This window comes from Athene noctua, chromosome 9, assembly GCF_965140245.1.
Source record: "Athene noctua chromosome 9, bAthNoc1.hap1.1, whole genome shotgun sequence".
Lineage (NCBI taxonomy): Eukaryota > Metazoa > Chordata > Aves > Strigiformes > Strigidae > Athene > Athene noctua.
In genome coordinates, this window is record NC_134045.1 from 14,943,351 (window position 1) to 14,961,405 (window position 18,055).

General features: G+C 49.9%; 1 protein-coding gene and 1 long non-coding RNA gene across 2 annotated transcripts in view; one reads left to right on the forward strand and one right to left on the reverse strand.

The window, feature by feature from the left end:
* TSHZ3 (teashirt zinc finger homeobox 3) overlaps positions 1 to 799 on the reverse strand; it is a 64,314-nt gene extending 63,515 nt beyond the window's left edge. The window contains exon 1 of the mRNA XM_074913543.1: positions 692 to 799. Coding sequence (XP_074769644.1) covers positions 692 to 731 — 40 coding nt within the window. The 5' untranslated portion in view covers positions 732 to 799. The remainder of the gene's footprint in view (positions 1 to 691) is intronic.
* A 1,772-nt stretch (positions 800 to 2,571) lies between these two features.
* LOC141963763 (uncharacterized) lies at positions 2,572 to 5,589 on the forward strand. Its single transcript, XR_012634202.1, has 3 exons — positions 2,572 to 2,933; positions 4,359 to 4,494; positions 5,219 to 5,589. It is a non-coding gene; the product is annotated as an uncharacterized LOC141963763 (long non-coding RNA).
* The last annotated feature ends 12,466 nt before the right edge of the window (positions 5,590 to 18,055 follow it).

Below are 18,055 nucleotides of genomic sequence, written 5' to 3' on the forward strand. Positions count from 1 at the left end.
GTTGGGCAAAGGAACCAGTTCTGGGCTTGGATCCTCAAGTATGTGGACCCTACACATCACTTTGTCCCTACCACTTCATTCACCGCGTGCCATGTATTTATACATATCCTATCTCTTTTTACATAAGAAAAAAAAAAAAAAACAACAACCCACAAACCAAAACAAACAGTATTTGCACTTGCTTTCACAAACCATTCGCCTATAAAGGAAGGGGATGGAGAGAAACGAAGACTACCAGGGAGGAAAAAAAAGTAGGTGCCAAAGTACGGGCTGGAAATGAACAAAATTCGCCTCCTTCCCCCACCCCTGGAGTCACACAGATCATACGTGTACATGTAGTATGCGCCTGCACGTACCCGCCTGCCTTCCACCAAGTGTTGCCCCCAGAACTGAGTCGGGCAACGGCAGAGTTCGGAATAAATCAAAGTGGGTACCAAAGTAGGGAAAAGGCTTTCATGCGCCCCCACCCCTGCCACCCCAAGGAAAAAAATAGAATAAAAGCAAATATTCCCCCCCCCCCCCCCCCGCCACAGCGCTGTGCCTCCAGACCAAGAGTTGCTCTGCAAAACCCACGGCATGCAGCGTGAGACCGCGGGCAGCGGGGCAGGAGGGAGCCCGGTGCAGAGCGGTTACGAAAGAGCCGGGGGAAAGCGAGAGGAGAAACAAACGGCCGGGGAAGGCGGCTTCGTACCTGCTGCGCGCCGGGGCGCTTGCTGCTTCCTCCTCGGCATGCTGAGCTCCTGCGGCCGCCGGCGCCGGCGGGGGGGGGCTGCCTGGGCGCGGGGGTGGGAAGAGTTGCTTTAGCCCCAGAGATCCGGTGAGCTGCTCCAGTCTCGGCTCGAGGGCTGGGTTGGGGATATATTTTTTGTTGCTGTGCATACACGATGCCGAGGAGGAGGAGGAGGCGGCGGCGGCGGCGGAGGAGGCGGCACAGAGGAGAGGACAGCCCTGCTGCTGCTGCTGCTGCTGCTGGCAGAAGAGGGGGGAAGTTTGACAAATCGCCCCGGAGGAAGGAGGAGGGGAAGCCCCCCGAAGAGGTGTGCGGGCGGGAGGGCTGGGGAGAGCCCGCAGTCCCCCCCACCCCACCCTGCGCCCCCGGTGCCTGCCCGGGCTGGGAGATCACGGCATAAAGACGGGGGATTTCTTGGCAGGAGTCGGCGGAGCCTCAGCCTGCGCTCTCCACTCCCCGGCTCCCGGCTCGGCGCTGGAGCGGCGGCGGCGGCAACAGGCGAAGCTTGAAGGGAAACGAGATGATCGCAGTGTCACTCAAACTAGTCCGCAAAGAGGGAGAGGGGCACCGCGCTCCCACCGCCTCCCGCCCCGGACGGCACCTTAACTCTTTGCGCATCGCGCCGCCGGCCCGCCCGCCGCCGGCCCGGCACGGCCACGGCGGCGGCGAAGAGTCCGCCCGGGGCGGCGGCGGGGCGCCCCCCCACCTCGCCGCGCCCCCTCCGCCGCCCAACTTGGCCCGCCGCCGCTCTCCTCGGCAGCCCGCGGCGGCGGAGGGGCCCGGCCCGCCGGCCGCCCCGAGGCAGGGCAGGGCAGGGGAGGGCAGGGCAGCCCGCTCCGCTCCGTTCGCCCCGCTCCCCGCCGGCAGCCCTTCCCTTTCCGCCCCCGCGCACACCCGTTCCCCGCCGGAGCCCCCCCCCAGCCATCGCCTCCCCGCCACGCCGGGGCACGGGACCCTCCCCCCCCCCCCGCCCTCGCCCCCCGCCCGGCGAGGAGGGCCCGGCCCCCGCCCCGCAGCCCCGTCCCCGCGGAGCCCGGCCGCCCCGCGAGGTGACAGCGGCGGCGGCGGCAGCCCGGGCCCCCGCCTCGCCCCGCACCTCGCGCCGTCGCCCGCCCCGGCCCCACTCACCGGCGCGCCGGGCAGCTGGCCGCCCGCCGGCACACATCCAGCCCGCCGGCTCCCACCTGGCTGGCGCCTCAGCCGCCCGGGCTCCGCTGCGCGCCTGCGGGCGGGCGGGGTGTCGGGGGCCGCCCCGGCCGGCGGCCGTTAACGGCGGCGTCTCCGCCGGCTGCGCCGCTGCGCCCTGCCCCGCGCTGCCGCCGGCCGGACGGGGAGCGGGCAGCGCCCGCGCACTCCCGCGCCCCGCGCGCGCCCGGCTCTTCGGGGAAGACCACTTTTCCCTCTCTTTCCCTCTTTTGGAGGATCTTTTTTTTTTTCTCTCTCTCTCTTTTTGGTTTTTTGTTTGGGATTTTTTTTTTTTTTTTTTTTTTTTGGTCCAAGTTCACTGGCGAGCCGCCGCGCTCAGTTCAGCGAGCGCCGGCGGATCGATGTGCTGCGGGTTTGATTGTGCATCCCTGGGCGGCGGGGCCGCGCGCCAGCGGGGAGGGCCGGGGCGGCGGGGGGCGCGCGGGGGCCCATGCCGGCCTCCCGCCTCCGCCGCGCTGCGCGCCCGGCGGCACCGCACCGCGCCGGCACCGCCGCGCTGCCCGAGGCCGCTGCGCCCGGGAGAAGTGAAGGGAAAAAAAAAAAAGAAAAACAACAACAACAACAAAAAAACAGTAGCGATTTTTTCCTTTTTTTTTTTTTTTTTTTTTTTAAAGTTCACGGGGAGGAATAAAAAAAAAGGATGATCTCACTTTTACGGTAAGATCAAAAAAATCTCCACTCGCCCCCATTCTTCGAGATTTGGGATAATTCCAAATACCTGACTAAGTGCAGATGTTGTTGCGTCTTCACATCTTATAAAGCCGCCGTGCCGCTCTTTGGCTCTTGCTTTCCTTTTCAAGTTGCAGGAAATTCAAACACTTTACGTGAAGGGTGGAGAAGGTTTGGGATATATTTTTTTTGATTATTATTGTTATAAATTGTTTTTTTTTTTAAGCTGATCTTTAGGATGAAAAAAAAAAAATCGCAGTCGCCTAAAGTCCCCGGGAAATTGCTACTGTTGGGGGAAAACGAAACATTTCTTGCAAACAAGAAAATGGTGAGTTGTCAATTGCCGCTTCTGCTGCCAAATTCGCTCAGTTCCATCTCATTGATACTCGCTGGTTGCTCCTCACAGTTACAGTATCTGCTCACAGAAGGAGCGATCAGATCTACTTAAGAGACGACACCGAGACGTTCCCCCCCTCCCCAAAAAAACCCTCGGTGTGTGAGTGTGAGTGTGAGTGCGCGCTTGCAGCAGGACGGGGCGCGGGGCGGCGGCTGGCAGCGCTGCGCGGGCGGGCTCCGCCGCTGTGGCGGTGCATGCCGCTAGATCCGCCCTAACATCTGTCCGTCTCACCATTGGCGCATCCATCAGTGTCACCCCGGCTGCACATTGCAACGACAACACATCAGACACAACACAGACCGGGATTCGGTACAAATAACCAACATACTAAACAACTTAACCAGGAAGGAGGGGACCAGCCGCAGCATAAGTATTTACAAATGTTAGACAGCCTTGGAAAACAGAGAGGGCTAGGCTGCGATTAATAAGCCGTTCTTCCTCTCTCCCTCCTCCCCCTTAAGTAGAATTAGGAAATACAAAACCTAACTATTCATGCCCCCCCCCCCCCCCCCCCCCGAAGGATGCGCCGGCCGGGGGCAGGGCAGGGCCGGGGCGGCCGCGGGGCGCTCCGCGCTCAGCCCGGCTCCGCGCCCGGCTCCGCGGGGGCAGTAGCTGCGTCGGGACCGAATTAAACGCGGAGCCTGGGACAGGAGAGAGGTGAACTTCGGGCTTGGGAGGCTGCCGGCCGAGCCAGCGGGCGCTGCGCAACATGGAGGATTCCTCCCAGCTCTGGAGCGGCAGAGGCTGAAACAAACTTTGGGAGACTCCGCCGAGAGCGCGGGGGGCCGGGAGCCCCGGCCGGCTTTGTCCCTCCCGGCCGGTCGAGCTCGGGGAAGGGCAGCCTGCCACCAGGCGCTGATAAAACACCTGGAAAACTACAGCGAAATAAAAGTGATAAGGCGTCTTTAGTCGTTTCGGTCCTGTAAAGGCTATTCTTAAGTGTTCGAGAGTGCTCTCCAAAGCCAGGAACTGTGCTGACCCTTAGCTGGCTGCGGAGCATCCTGAGGAAAAGCTGCAGCGGCCGCTCACTCGTCGGGGAGGGGGGGAGGCTTCTAAGTTGCAAAAACTTTTTTCCTTCCAGCTCCCCCGCTCTCTGAATCCGCTGCCCTCGCACCAGCTCCCTGTTCCAGACCGCCCGGAGGCGGCAGCGTCGCCTCCCGCCTGCCGTGCCCGGCGCGGGGCGCAGCGGGCCGGGGGCCGCCGGGAGCGGGGCCGGGGCTCTGCGCGGCGGCTCGGCCGGCTGCGCCCCAGCCTGGGCTCAGCCTCACGGCTCTGCGGTCCCCCTCTCGCTTCCACACTCTTACACTTACCTGCATGCGTGTATTTCTGAATTTAGTGGCATGTGTGTTTTAACAGATGCCCTAGCAGAGCTCTCCCTCTCGCAGAAGTGCAGCCTACGTGGAAGATGCTGGCAGGTTGCAACCTCAGCAGCTGAACGGTGTCACCAAAACAAACATTTGCGAGAAAATCACCAGCCCTGCTGCGTAGTGAGGTCTGTCTAACAACACTTACCTTGCTTTTCAAAAGGCGGGCCACGAGCCCTGGCAGTGGAGGGTAATGGGCTTGTAACAGCGCACCGATTTGGGACTGGGGGGGTGAATGAACAAAAGTTAAACTTGCCGTAAAGAGTAAATGGCAGGAACTTTCTCAGTTCAATTAGAAATAATAACTCTCGTGTGTGTGTGAGAGAGAGGGAGAGAAAGAGGCAACAGATATACGTGCACACAGACACATGCACTGCACTTACACATTCACAACTCCTAGTGCCAAAACGCTCAGGAAGTTGTGGAATAATTTGGTTGTTAACTATATCCAGTTTTTTAAGGAAGGAAAAAAAAAAAAAAAGTCTATTGAACTTTCTATCAGACGATTTACAGAGGGAAACACAGATTCCTCCATGTGCATCGGCTTCTTTGGGGGTCACAGTCCGTTTCAGAGAGCCAGACCCGTGATTTTATAGTGTAACATTTACAAACATAATGTATAAAATGGATGACTGTACAGACTCCATTTACAAAGACTCGGCACATGAGGTCTAAGCTCGCCTCTTCCCAGCAGTTTTAAACCAAGGTACCAATTATTTGTAAGTCCCATAATTAGATAACCATCCCTCCTGAACTTTCCACCAGCTAAGAATGTTTTGTATTTCAACAGCGTGCCCCGTTTGGCGCCCTTCTTTGTTGTGTATTTTTACTGCTCATTTCATTCCCCCACAGGAAAACTCCCAAGTTTTCCCCCTCCCGCCAGCCTGGTCCGAGCGGAGGCAGCGGGCTGGGCTGGTGAGCGGGCCACTGAAATGACCTGTTAGCGATGGGAAAGGCCAGGGAGGATCCGCGAGGAAGCGGATGAAACTTGGAACAGCCGCCCCTCGGAAGCCAGCGTGTCTGGGGCTCTGAACCTCCTCTCCCCCGAGCAGCGTGTTGGTGCTTCGCCACTTGTTCGCTGCGGACAAGGAAGGGCGAAGCGTGCCCCGAGGTCCCCCTGCGCGTGTGGAGCTGCCCCCCGAGCCTCGCTCGTTAGCGCTGCTCGGCGGCTCTTGGGGGTCCCGGCGGCCGGGCGAGCCGCCCCATCCGCGCCCGCTCTCCGAGCGCCCGAGCGCCAGCCCGGCTCCGCGGGCCCCCTCCGGCCACCCCCGGCCCCTCCGGCGCGGCCCGGGAGCCGCCGCGGGCCCCGGCGCGTCCTCGCCCGCCGAGTGTCCCCTGGCCCCGCGGAGGGGCCGCGCAGCGGCGGCCCGCGGCCTGTCGAGGCGGCGGCGGGGCAGCTCCCGCCCGCCCGCCCGGCCGGGGAGCGCCCATTCGAGGGCGGGGGGCGGCGCGCCCGGGGCCGGGCGGCGGGGGGAGGGCTCCCGGCCGCGGGGCTGGGGCGGGGGTGCCGAGCCGCGGCCCTCCCCGCCGCGCCGCCGGGGCAGCCCCCGCCGCGCACAGGCGGAGGCGGCGGGCGCGGGGAGCGCGGCGGCCCGCAGCTGCCCCCGCTGCCCCCCGTCCCGGGGAGACGGCTCCCCTCCTCCCTAACGCCCCGGTGGCACCCCATCGAAATGCAGAACGTGCGCGAAAAGTACGTCGGTTTCTCCCGGCGAAGAACAAAGAAGAAACAGTTTTCACTGAGGCTGGACGAGATGAATATGGATCTGACAAGTTTGTTTAAAAACACCACTGCCGCGACCGAAAACGATACTCCACTTCTGTAAAATACAAAGTGTTGTTGTCAATAACCATTATAACAGCAATAATAAGCGGAGAGGAGAACAAAGACGTTTTGTAATATCTACATAACTTTATTAGAGCAAAATTATTTTAAAATGCCTATGAATTCCCAAACCTCCTCAATACAAATGAATAAAAGTTTTTCTTCGGGCTAAAATCCTTGCTTGAATGTAAATTGTTTGGGTAAGTGAATTTACACAGCAGCAAAGTTTGTTTGTCTTAGTCCAGTAGCTTTGCTTTAACGAACCAGATGTTTTGTCTGTAAATTGTCCAGAGGACTTTTACAGTTCTGACATGTAACAAGCCCCAGAAAATCAGAACTGGAATAGCGGTGTCCTTGAGATCAGGACCAGGCATTTCGGAAAGAGCACGGGGAAAACAGACAGGGCAGTGTAAGCACGCCCAGCGTCTTCCTATTTTGAAGCATCCCTTCTGAAGTGTAGGTAATCTTGACCGAATCGATTCGCTTCCGTCTGGAGTGAAAAGTAACTCCCCACCTAAACCCAGACACCAGAGGTGTACCCCCCCTCCAGAAAAAAAACAAAACTAAACAACAGAAACCCGACCACTGTGCCGGGGGAACTTTGGCTCAGGACGCCGCAGGGCGCTGCGAGGGGACTCCCGGCGCGGGCCGGCCCCGGGCGGGCGCCCCCCGCCGCTGCGGCCGCCGGGCGGAGGGGGGCAGCGCCACCCGCCCCGCCCCGGCCCCGCCGCCCTCCGCGTCCCGCCGCGCAGCTGCCCGCGCCGGCGGCTCCGCCCGTCTCTCTCCCGGGCGCCGGTCGCGCCGCGGCGGCGAAGCCCCCGGCCGGCCTGCGCCCGCCCGATGCCGGCAAAGTTCGCGAATTAACCTCGGCGGCGAGAGCGGGGCCCCGGCGCCGCCAGGATGCTGCTGCTCCTGCTCCTCTCCCCCGGGAGAGCCGGGCCCTGTCCCCCCGTGCAGGGGCTCTGCCGCGTCCCGCGGTGCCTGAGGGCCCCCCCGCTGTCCGGGCTCCCCCCGGGCAGAGCCCCGGGACGGCGAACCCCGCTTCCCCGGCACTCGCCGCTCTCCCGGGGGCTGCACTTTTTGGAGATGATGCGCGCTAAAATAAGATCTATCGTCGCGATTCAGTCCCGCTGAATTATCTTTTTCTTTTTTTTTTTTTTCCCCCCTTTGAAAGGACTTAGGGTCTCTGAAGAAACAATCGGCCGCTGCTTTGAAGGAAATAAGCGATACCATTCAGAGCTACTGTAGCGTAATGTATTCACTTGGGCAGTAGGAAAATCTTTTATGAAAAATAGTTACAGATCCTGGAACTCCACCATATGTGACAACAAAAGCTATTGTGTTAGCAGAAGGGGTTTAGCTAATTTTACCTATACAAAGTTTTACTAGCTGCAGGCTTTGGGAACGCCTTTGTGGAGACTGGCAGTGATCCTCAGAGCTGGCTAATTAGAAAGGCATTTGGAGGATCTGGAGGAAGGGATTCCCCTCTTATTTCTCGCATCACCTGAAAGTTTTCATTGCACAGCTAACGCAGCTGTTCCTTTGCTCAGCGCCTCTGATTTAACGCAATAAAGATTTTTTTGTGCACAGATACGCTTTCTTTGACAACACAAGAAAAAAAACCGTGAAGTGCCAAGTTGATGAAGCCCAACCCCGAGCAAAATCCTTCTTTCTTTTCACAGAAACTTACTTCCCAGACGGGTTATTTTAGTGATTTGCAAAGAGTGTTTGCACGAAGATAAGCAAGTTCCTCTTACACAAGTTATCTGTCTGCCAGTAACGCACCTTTCTCCGGCTGCGGGCACGCTCCAAGCCCCAGAGCCCAGTTACTGCACCGCCAAGGCAAGAGCTACAGCCGTCCCCGCCCGCCCCACAGCGCGCTGCCTGCGCGGAGAGGAGCTCGGTGCCCCCGAGGGGACGCGCACCGGCCTCAGGATGACAACGGGCGCCCGCGACGCGGTCGGTCCCGCGGCCGCGGCCCGCGGGGGGGTGCGGGCCTCCCGCCCGCCCGCCGCCTCCGCGCCTCGACGCGCCGCTTTGATCTCGGGACTGAGACTGTGCAGGCCGGTAGGCCACGGCGTGGCACGCGGCCAGCGGGCGTTTAAAAAAGACATAGAGGGGCTGCCGGGTCGTAAATCCTCGCCCCCAGCATGCCCAGCAACTACTGTTTAGAAGGGCTTTGTGAAATTTATTACGTATGAAGAGCACAGGACCTGGACGACGCCGACCATGTGCAGGGGTTTGAACTACGCTCCCCCCCCGCGCGGCTCCGCACTCGCGGCCCGGCACCCAGCATCCTTCATCCTCAGCCCCTTCCCCAGGAAAAAAAATAATAAAACTAATTAAAAAACCTCCCGTGCTGGGGCGCGGCCGCCCTGCCCAGGCAGCCCGCAGGCCCCGGCCCCCGGGAGGCCGGGCAGCGCCCGCCGCCGCAGCCCCCCGCGGCCGGCAGCCCTCGGGGGCCGCGCTCCTGCTCCGCGCCCCGGGGCGCGGTTCAGCCTGGCCTGGCCCCCGGCAGTGCCGGCCCTGCCCGCGCCCCCGCCCCGGCGGCTGCGGTGCGAGGGGCCGCGTCCCCGCCGCCGCGGGCAGGTCACGGCTGCGGAGGCCGGTGCGCGCCCCCGAGGGCGAGGCGGGCGCGAAGGCAGGAGCGGGCGCTGCGCCCTGCGCCCGGGCACTGGCACCATCCAGGTCAGGTGAAACGTGGAAACTGAGCAAATCCGGCACCGTCACTGATTCCCTCTCTTTGTTCTCGTGTCATCTGTACACAATGGAGAGAAAGAAATGTGACTTTAAAATTGCAATTAACCAGCTTCAGAGTAGATTTCTTTCATCAGGTATTTATTCCTATCAAATCTAATTTCTTCTCTGAAAAAGCACTTTAAAATAAAACAAACGATGTAGAATGCCTTGCATCCTTCTATAATAAGAGTTGCTTAAATTATGACTGCATGTGCCTAAACAGTCATCTTATAGTTTCCCCCTGATTTTGGTCAGGTCTTGAAACAATGGCAATTTTTTCTAATGTTTTAAAAGTACTAACTTCCCTTCAAACATTCTTTAACCTTTAATGTTTTGTAACTTGATGAAAAGGTCACTTTGTTCAAACGGAGTGGATGCATCTGCTCCATAATTGTTCTAATATCAGGCAGAGCTCCATCCTAACACTAAGTTCTTTTATGAGGATTTTTTTTCTTAATATACTATTGTTAAGGTTACCATGAGTAATTGTTTTAAAGGCAAAGAGCCACAGACAAAAGGATGCTCGCACTTTATTTAATTTCACCAACTTCATATGTTTAGAGCTGTACTCAGCAGATGACATTAGTTGAGCTCCGAGCAGAATAAACTGAACAGTTTCCCCTCTTCCCACTTGTAGGGGCCTGAGGTAGAACAGGAATAGAATAGCTGAATGTATAGACTGAGCTGCTCAACAAAATAACACAAAATACAGATTAATACTGCTTTGAACCACCAGCAAGTTTGATCCAAGGGCTCTGTCAGAAAGTTGATGCCCGGATGGGTTGAGATGCAGGAACAGAGCAATGCTGGAGATGCAGAGACCATTGGGCATTAGTGTCTCAAGAGTCAGAATTGAAAAGCAATATGGTGGCAAAAACATTACTAATGTAATTATATTTTAGGCTACTTGCTGTGAAGGCAACAGAAGCTTTCCAGCACACATATATCAATATTTATTATTAGGAGCAATAATATTTTGAATCTGCATCTTCAGCCAGTTTTGGTATAGAGAACCTATGTTTGTTCCCACTTAAAAGATTAGGAGATGAATACACTCATGGGCTGAGAATGCCCCTCCGAGGGGCAGTTTGTGGCCCCAGCTATGTGGGCAAACATCACTTATTCATGGCACTGTAGCTGCTTTGCAAGAAGAGTGGCGATACCTGACTGCATATTGGAGATTACAGCAAGAACCTTAAATTGATGCAATTAATCCCTCTAAAATACAACAGGATTTTCCATTTCTTACACAATTCAAACATCCAGAGAATATGTTTAATTAAAACTTGGCTATACTTTTTTTTAAAGATTTTCTAAAAAAACAAAGAAATGAGCTAATTATATTGCTTAGTATTCTAATATGCTTTTTTTTTTTTTTTAATAATTCACTTTTCTAGCCAGGCCAGTCCCTTGAGGACCAGTTCCTCATTTATAAGGAGGTCCCCAGTGGGAGTTAAAAAGAGGCTATTTTATAAGAAGAAAATATATTCTGAAAGAAGAGCCATGCAAAGATAACCCTGCATCACATATATCAGTATGGAGGCTGGAATATATATTCCAATGATGCAAATCTTCCCCTGTGATAATTTGCTCGTTAGTGTTAACGAAAGCCCAGATACTGATGTCTGTGTATTTGTTCTTGTATTTTTCATCACGCTAATGCTTTTAACTAAAATTATTTTTTAAAATTTGCTTTATTTAATGAATTTAAAGGTCAATCCTCTTCCTTGCCATATGCAAATCCTATTAATAGTAGAGGTTTGATATTAATGGGAGTTAATAGAGTAGATACCCCCTTCACACAGAAATCCCACAAGAGAACAAAATAATCTCAAGATAATTTCAGTAAATTTGTTGCTTCTTTCTCTGCTTTGAGTAACCAGATATCAGGGCAACGGTACCTTAGAAACAGGAGTGACAGCCAGAGGAGGGATGAGCCGTGGAAGGGCACACAGGCCCCCAGGGAAAGGACACAGCCCCAGAGCAGCTGGAGCCCACTGCCTCCTCTTTCCTGCTCACCAGCCACTCACACCTGTAAAAGCCAGGCAAGATGCAAGGTGCTACTGCCAAGAGGCCATTCCCCATCCTCCCAAAGAAGGAGGAGGCCACTTCTGCTCCCTTCAGAAGCCAATAGTCTCCACCTGAGAGACCACGGCAGCTCCTCAGGGAAAAACAGGAGCTGCTGGAGTTGATAAGGGAGTAAGTTAAGTTACCGCCTCACCCAGTTTCTGTCCGTTTTGGCAGTTGTTGACTGTTTTGTCACCATCTTTATATTTGCTGTAACAAGATTTGCAGAGGTTTTGATAGCTTGGGGTTTGTTTTTTTTTTTTTTTTTTTTTTACTACAGCTGTTGGTGTTAAAATAACAATGCTTCTGTGCCCATGGAGGGGGAGGTGGGGAAAGAGAGGAATTAAGTCATTGCTTTCATATGCAGTCCCTGTAGGAAAATGCTCCCTGTGCTAATGAGCAAGGAACAACCCTGCCTAGCCCAGGTTATGCAATAAAACCATCTGCAGTGTTTTTCAATCTGGATACTAAACAGCAAAGCATCTTTGCTCCAGAGCAGCTTCTTCCTTGGTGAGGAATAAAGAATACCTCGTGCAGCCGCTGGCAAGGCCAGCCCAAGCACAGCTCCTGCATATCGGCCTCGATCTCCTTAGGGGCAAGCCGAAGTCATGTCATTAAAAGAGGTGGAGGAAGGGAGGAGTCATGGGCCACAGAGATGTTAATTTACCTCTTACCAAAGGGCACTTACCTGCTCCCTCTGAACACTAGGGAATCTTGCAAGGAAACCCATCTTCACTGCAGCCTCCTTCCTGGTTGCAAATCCTGAGCCGAAAAAGTTTTCCCAAATACCTTTTCTCAACGTGCACTTAGCAGGTGACCTTAGCCTACTACGCTTTCAAACAGTGCAAGGCCTTTCACAGTCACATTTTACAATATCTGGATGCCCCTCCCAAAACTCTTAACACCTTAGGGTTTTTTAGGGAAAACCATTTTGTGTTTCCTTAAATTTTCCTCTGTTTATACCAAAGGTTGGGGTTTTTTTTTCTTAACTCCTGAACCTGGAAGCTGGTTTTATCCTTTGAAAAAGGCTGTGTATAAAGACTATAAACCCTCTCTGGTTGCTGTAGTCAGAGCCCTGCAGTGCTCTTGGTCTGCCCAGCCTCTGAGCTGCAGAGAGACAGGAGTGACAGCAAGGACCGGCAGTCCCATACCCCTAAAACACACGGAGTTGCTTCTTTGGTGGGTGGATATGCTGAACAAATCCTTTCACTCTGCTTGTCTGGTGGGATGTTGGAAAGTCCCTCTGAAACAGTGACTCTGGGCTGCGACAGTCCTTGTGATACACACAGCATCTCTCAGAGATACTGTTTCTGTCTCTTTGCAGACTAAAGCAGATAGTATCATATCATACTGTGGCTTACATTAAGGTCACCTTTTCTTTCACAGTCTTGATGTGGCCATAGATTTGGCAGGGGAAGGGCTGGAGGGTAGGAAGCACACCAAGATAAAAGGCATCATGTTTCTGAGGAAGCCAGGGCCCTATTCACAGACCTGTAGTGTGGGTTATAGGCTGATACATGTGCAAAACTCCCATTGGCTTTTATGCAAACAGAATATTTGAAGTGCATGACAAAACAGGACTTACACTGCTTATGTTTTGGGGAGGTGAGTGCTGATTGTTACAAACATTTTGTTTCCAGCCAATCAGCAAAATTCTGTAATTGTCCAGGTACATCACAGGCTCAAAGATTTTGCATTTTTACAAAACATTCGATATAAATTACTTCCACAAACAGGAGACTGGCCTCAATGGAACAACGCAGTTGTCTGTTACAGCAAATCTGGTGTTCCTGGATTCAAATCTGCTACAGGCATTCTGGATTTTAATTAATATATTGTTTCATATGTATGAGTATTTTTTATTTTTTTGTTTTCACACACTGCATTTTTCGTTTAAACAAAGCATATTCTCTGTATTATTCTCCAAAGCAATTGAATAAATATTGCAGAGTTTATAGATCTGGTAGCCTTTCCAGTGAACAATACAGCAGTCATGCTTCACAGAAAAGGGATAACATCCTAGAGTGCAGCTGATAAGAGCAACAATTTACAAAGCAAGAGATCTGTTATGCAGTGAAAGCTTTATTACCATGACTTGATGTTACATCTACAACACATAAGGGTTAATCATTGCAGCAGTTTGCAGCTGGTTTGTGCTCTCAGGGGAGTCGTAGCAATAGACTTTTGCGTGTAAGACAAGGTCAGCGTTGCTCTCCCGGGGTCAGCAGGCCACGTGATAACACAACTCCGAAACTTCGGCTCTGAGGAGACACAGGTGCCAAACCCATTTTGTGGTCTGCTGTAGAGCGCTTCATGTGGTTTTTATTCTCCTCAATAAAAACACATACATAGCTCTGTGGTATATAATTGGACGGCCAGTTTTCAGAGCTACCCATCAGTGTGAGTTTTCTGTGGCAGCAGTGGGTTCACGAGTTTGCCGGGTACATGTAACATTTCACGGGAGACTTACTCTTAGTGGACTGAGAAAACAGAGCAGTCAGTGCTGAGTTTAAGGGCCAAATCCTGCATAATTTGTTCAGTCTCATGGTATAAAATGCTCACATGAGTGAAGTGAGCAGAATTGGACTTTAACATTTTATTAATATTTATCTTCTACTGCTACGAGACACAACAATAATCAAATAAGAAAAACTTTAATCCTCAAATGCAGCTTTAATCTTCAAATTGGTTAGCTTATCAGAGGGGTAACATTTATTTTCAAAGACAGGCTGCTCGGAATGATCAGCTGAAATAGAAACCTATAAGTGAAAGGATGTAAGTTTATTGGGCAGTGTTGTCTATATTTATAGTTTCTGCTCAACCCATATTTCTATTTTTATATGCATGTGTCAAAAATTAATATACGGCAAACTTCACCAACAGTTTTAAGAGATCCTGAAATATAATAAAATCAATAAATGATGTTCTGGCATAAATGTTTCTGTAGCTGAGGGTGGTCAGGTTCAAAGGGCAACATCTGACCATTTCTCTTTCCCACCCTGCTGCGGAGTAAGACCCTCCCCTCAACTTCAAGTCACTGGGGAGAGGGTAATTTAAGCTATACTTGATGTACCCTATACATCACTGTCTTCAGGACCAGGTTTAAAATTAAACTCTGATGTACAAAGTTAAACAAAAATGAGATAAAAATTGGCAGGGGTTGAAGAGGGTCAAAGTAGTCAAAACACAAGGTAGACTATTGCTTCTTTTGATTTATGTTATTCTGTGCACAAAAAAAAAAAATATTATAGCTCTCTTGGAGACTTTTTCATTGAGAATAACGCATTCCTAATTTGTTTTCTATAGACTTACAGGGCATTTGCTCTGGGAGATGGAAGCGTTTATTTATTTATTTATTTTGGCAGGGGCAGAATATCACCAACTGTTGGCAGAATATTCAAATTATCATTAGATGCAACCTTTGTCACTCAACAGCAAGTGAAAGAGTAGTATTTCACCTTCTGTTAGTGGTTGTCTTACAATGCACACATCTATAACCTTATGCACGTATAGAGTTTTGCTTTCAGGCAACTCTTTTAAACACAAGCAATGTGCTATAGTTACATTTGGTAGCAGAAAGAAAGAGTTCAGTGAATGTTTCCCTTTGCATGTTATACATGCACATAATGCAGTTACCCTCCAGAAATTCAGTACAGGAAAGATGCCAAACAGCAGATTCTTTTGAAATCAATTCAAGAAAATCCTTGCAGGAAGTTAATTTTTTATGATGTAGTCAACTTTTCCACATTTTGCCATTTACATGGTTAGTGTGCGGACTGCAGGCAAAATAATTTGGAATCGTAATCTTTATTTTCTATAATATGATAATGAAATAAACTACTATCCACTGGAATCAAATGAATTTCTCTGTGCTGCTCCAGTGGGAGGAATAAAAAGGTTATACTGGCTAAACTGCCAGATGAATGGGAAAATGAAGAAAAAAATCAAGTCCTTGGGTGGCTAGCAAATAAAATATGCTTATTTAAAACATAATGGTGGACATATAAAGATCCTGAAATCTTTAAAAATCTGATTAAGCAAGCTTTTTCCAAATGTTTTTATTTTTTGTATGAGGAAGTCCTATTGACTTCGTATGGATTACAGGTGGCTGAAGTTGGGCATGTTCTTGGGCTGTATGAGGGCATTAGACAGCAAAGGCATCTAAACTCTGGAAATGTCTGAACTTGATTTTAAATCTAGCAGGAGAAAAACTTATGCTGTCCAGACAACTATATATAAAAAGTCTTTATAGCACTGTTTCATTAATATTGACAACGATGATTCTTTGTTGTTAATTTATTGAGGACCTGTTTGCCATTTAATATGCAGATTTTAGTCTTTCATCAAAAGTCCGAGTGATGCATTGTGTAACATGCATTTTATATGTGTGATTTTACAGGCTTGACATGAATATATGTCTTCAACATACATAATTTGGAAAACAATTTACGTACCAATTAATAAATGCAATTCTTCACAAACAGCTGGTTGGAAAACTGGGAGTGAAATATGTATACAAACAGCTGATTGTTTTAACAGGTACAGCAAGCAAGGAAAAGATCAAATGCTATAATGGGTCCAGTACTTGTGATTTTGTGTGCCAAAACCTCTTGATCTAACAGCTGGACAATATTTTTGGTACCACCATTTGAGACTTTTTCAAATAACTTTTAAAAAATAAAAATAAAATTGGGGTCACATAGAAGACTGCTCACGCACTCTGTATAACAGATCACATGTAGCAAAAAAGAAGAGCATAGAGCTAGTTGGTCAGCAAATGATGATCCAGAATTTTCCTACGTCCATTACACTTTGGGAATGGGAGGAACTGTGAATTAAGGAGATGGTCACAAAGGTCACAAGGAATTAGCGTGGTGTTCACAAAAGATGTAAACGCTGTCAGACCTATAGGATCTTAGAATGAAGGTTCAGAGATAATAGAGGAACCACTCTGAAGCTAAGTAGCTGCTCAGAAATCAGGGAAAGAATAAAAAGATATGCAAAATTCAAAACCTGAGAGAGTATCAGCTGTTAGAAATACATGTAAACCTTTAAAATCATGTGCTTAGCATGACTGATGTTTTTTGCTGATTTATCCATGCAGCAATTAGGAGTTCTTCCTTAGGAGAGGTGCGTGGCATAGAAAATGAACTGATTGATTCCTTCTTGCACCAAGTAGTTGATTACAGGTAACTGATTCGTTTTACAGATGTTATACTAAGTGCGTTACTGTACACAATCATCCAAGACTAAGATGCATTAAGGGTGCCTAATTCAGAGCTCATCAAAATGGAAAGATTTCCCCTAACTGCACAGGGTCCGGGATTAGGCCTTTTCCATCTACTTGACTGGAAGAGAGATTTCCATTGCAGTGCAGCTGTGAGGTGAAGTTTTCTCCACTGTCTTATGCTGTCCATTTTTAGTGCACAGTATTCTTCCAGAGTGAAATTTACCCATGAGCATGTACCAATTCTCGGAACTATTTATTAATTACATTTCTGCAGTCCCCGTTTTTACCAAAGAAAGCAGTCTTACCAGAACTTTCTTCTGTGTTCAGGTTTACATTACCTTGCTCAAGCACTTGCAAAGGTACCCATGCTCTGAGCAACGGTAAAGAACATCTGTAATTTAATAACCCCCTCGGAGTAATTAGTATTCACTCAATGAAAAATCCAGGGTTTGCAGAGGTCCAGTCAAAGGCCTAAGCATCATTTAAGTCCAGTTTATTCCTCAAGATGCCTCTGAACTGAATTGGGCCCCATTTTATTAAATTATAATAGAAAGGCTGCCATGTCAAGTATACTGATGCTGGAAGACCCAACCTCACAAGACCTCACACAGATAAGTAATCATCACTTATGCTAATAGCACGTTTGACTTCCGTGGGATGACACATGAGGATGGACTACTTACTTGACTAAGATTAGTAAGAACAGGAATGTTACACAGAACAAATGACTTATAAATATCCAGCTGCAGCAAAATGCTGACTCCCATCAGTGAGTGTGGTGAGGGTGAATGAAGGGCAGTATATGATCTTTAGAAACCTCGCGGAATACTACTATTGAACTGGTGACAGTTTCACGGATTTCTAACTTATAACTCAGCTTTGCCTCCTCAGTGACATGCTTCTCTCCACTGTTTTTCTGTTCTGCTTTCCTTTTCTTTTGCCATAATCCAGCAATCCATTTTCATATTTTTTTTACTCTTTCTTCTTTAATTTTGAGTTTTTGAAAGGTATTTAAGCAACAGCCACAAAGCCACAAGTGCTCCTATTTAACTGCAGAGCAGACAACTTGGTAGCATCTCTACATTGCCCTGCCAGTGTTCCTCCCCTCTGCTCTACTGGGATCAGTGTAGTCTCTACACTCATTTAGTCTTTGGCTTCTCCTTTCAAAGCTGACAATAAGGGCATCATACAGGGTATACCGTTCCCATGATTTTGTCTGATAAAATGCCTAACTGTTAGGCCTCTGTTTAATAGGGGTTTGTTTCATACAGGTCACAGAAACAATCAGATTTTGGCCCTTATGCTCTGTAATGCCTTTGAACTAGCACTCTAGAACAAGAAAGATCTTTTATGTCTAACCTGACTCAGTTTCACCTATTTGTTCTTGAATTCCTTGTGGTCCAGTTTCTGTTTCCACTAATTTAAAAAGTATTTTATTGAATTAGGTAGAGTTGCCCTCTCTGCTTTTCCTATCCTGATCAGACTTTTAAAACTGATTTTTTTTTTTTAAATTTTACCACTGGCTGGAGAAGCTTTATCTGAAAGTAATGTAGTAGTTACCACTGATGACTGGCTTCTAGGGATTTTATGAATCCAGAATTTGTTCCCAAGACCAGAAAAAAACCATGAATAATGAAAAATGTTTCTGGTACATGCATAATAACTGGTTTAAATGTTGTATCCAACACCAAAATCCCAAATTCCAAATATTATAACCTATTTACAAAGGGACCCTTAAACCCAGTTTTGTTTGACCTGTATTGTAGAAAACTGCATAAACATCACAAAATCAAAGAACATAAGTATTATAGCATTAGTAGTATTCTTAAAC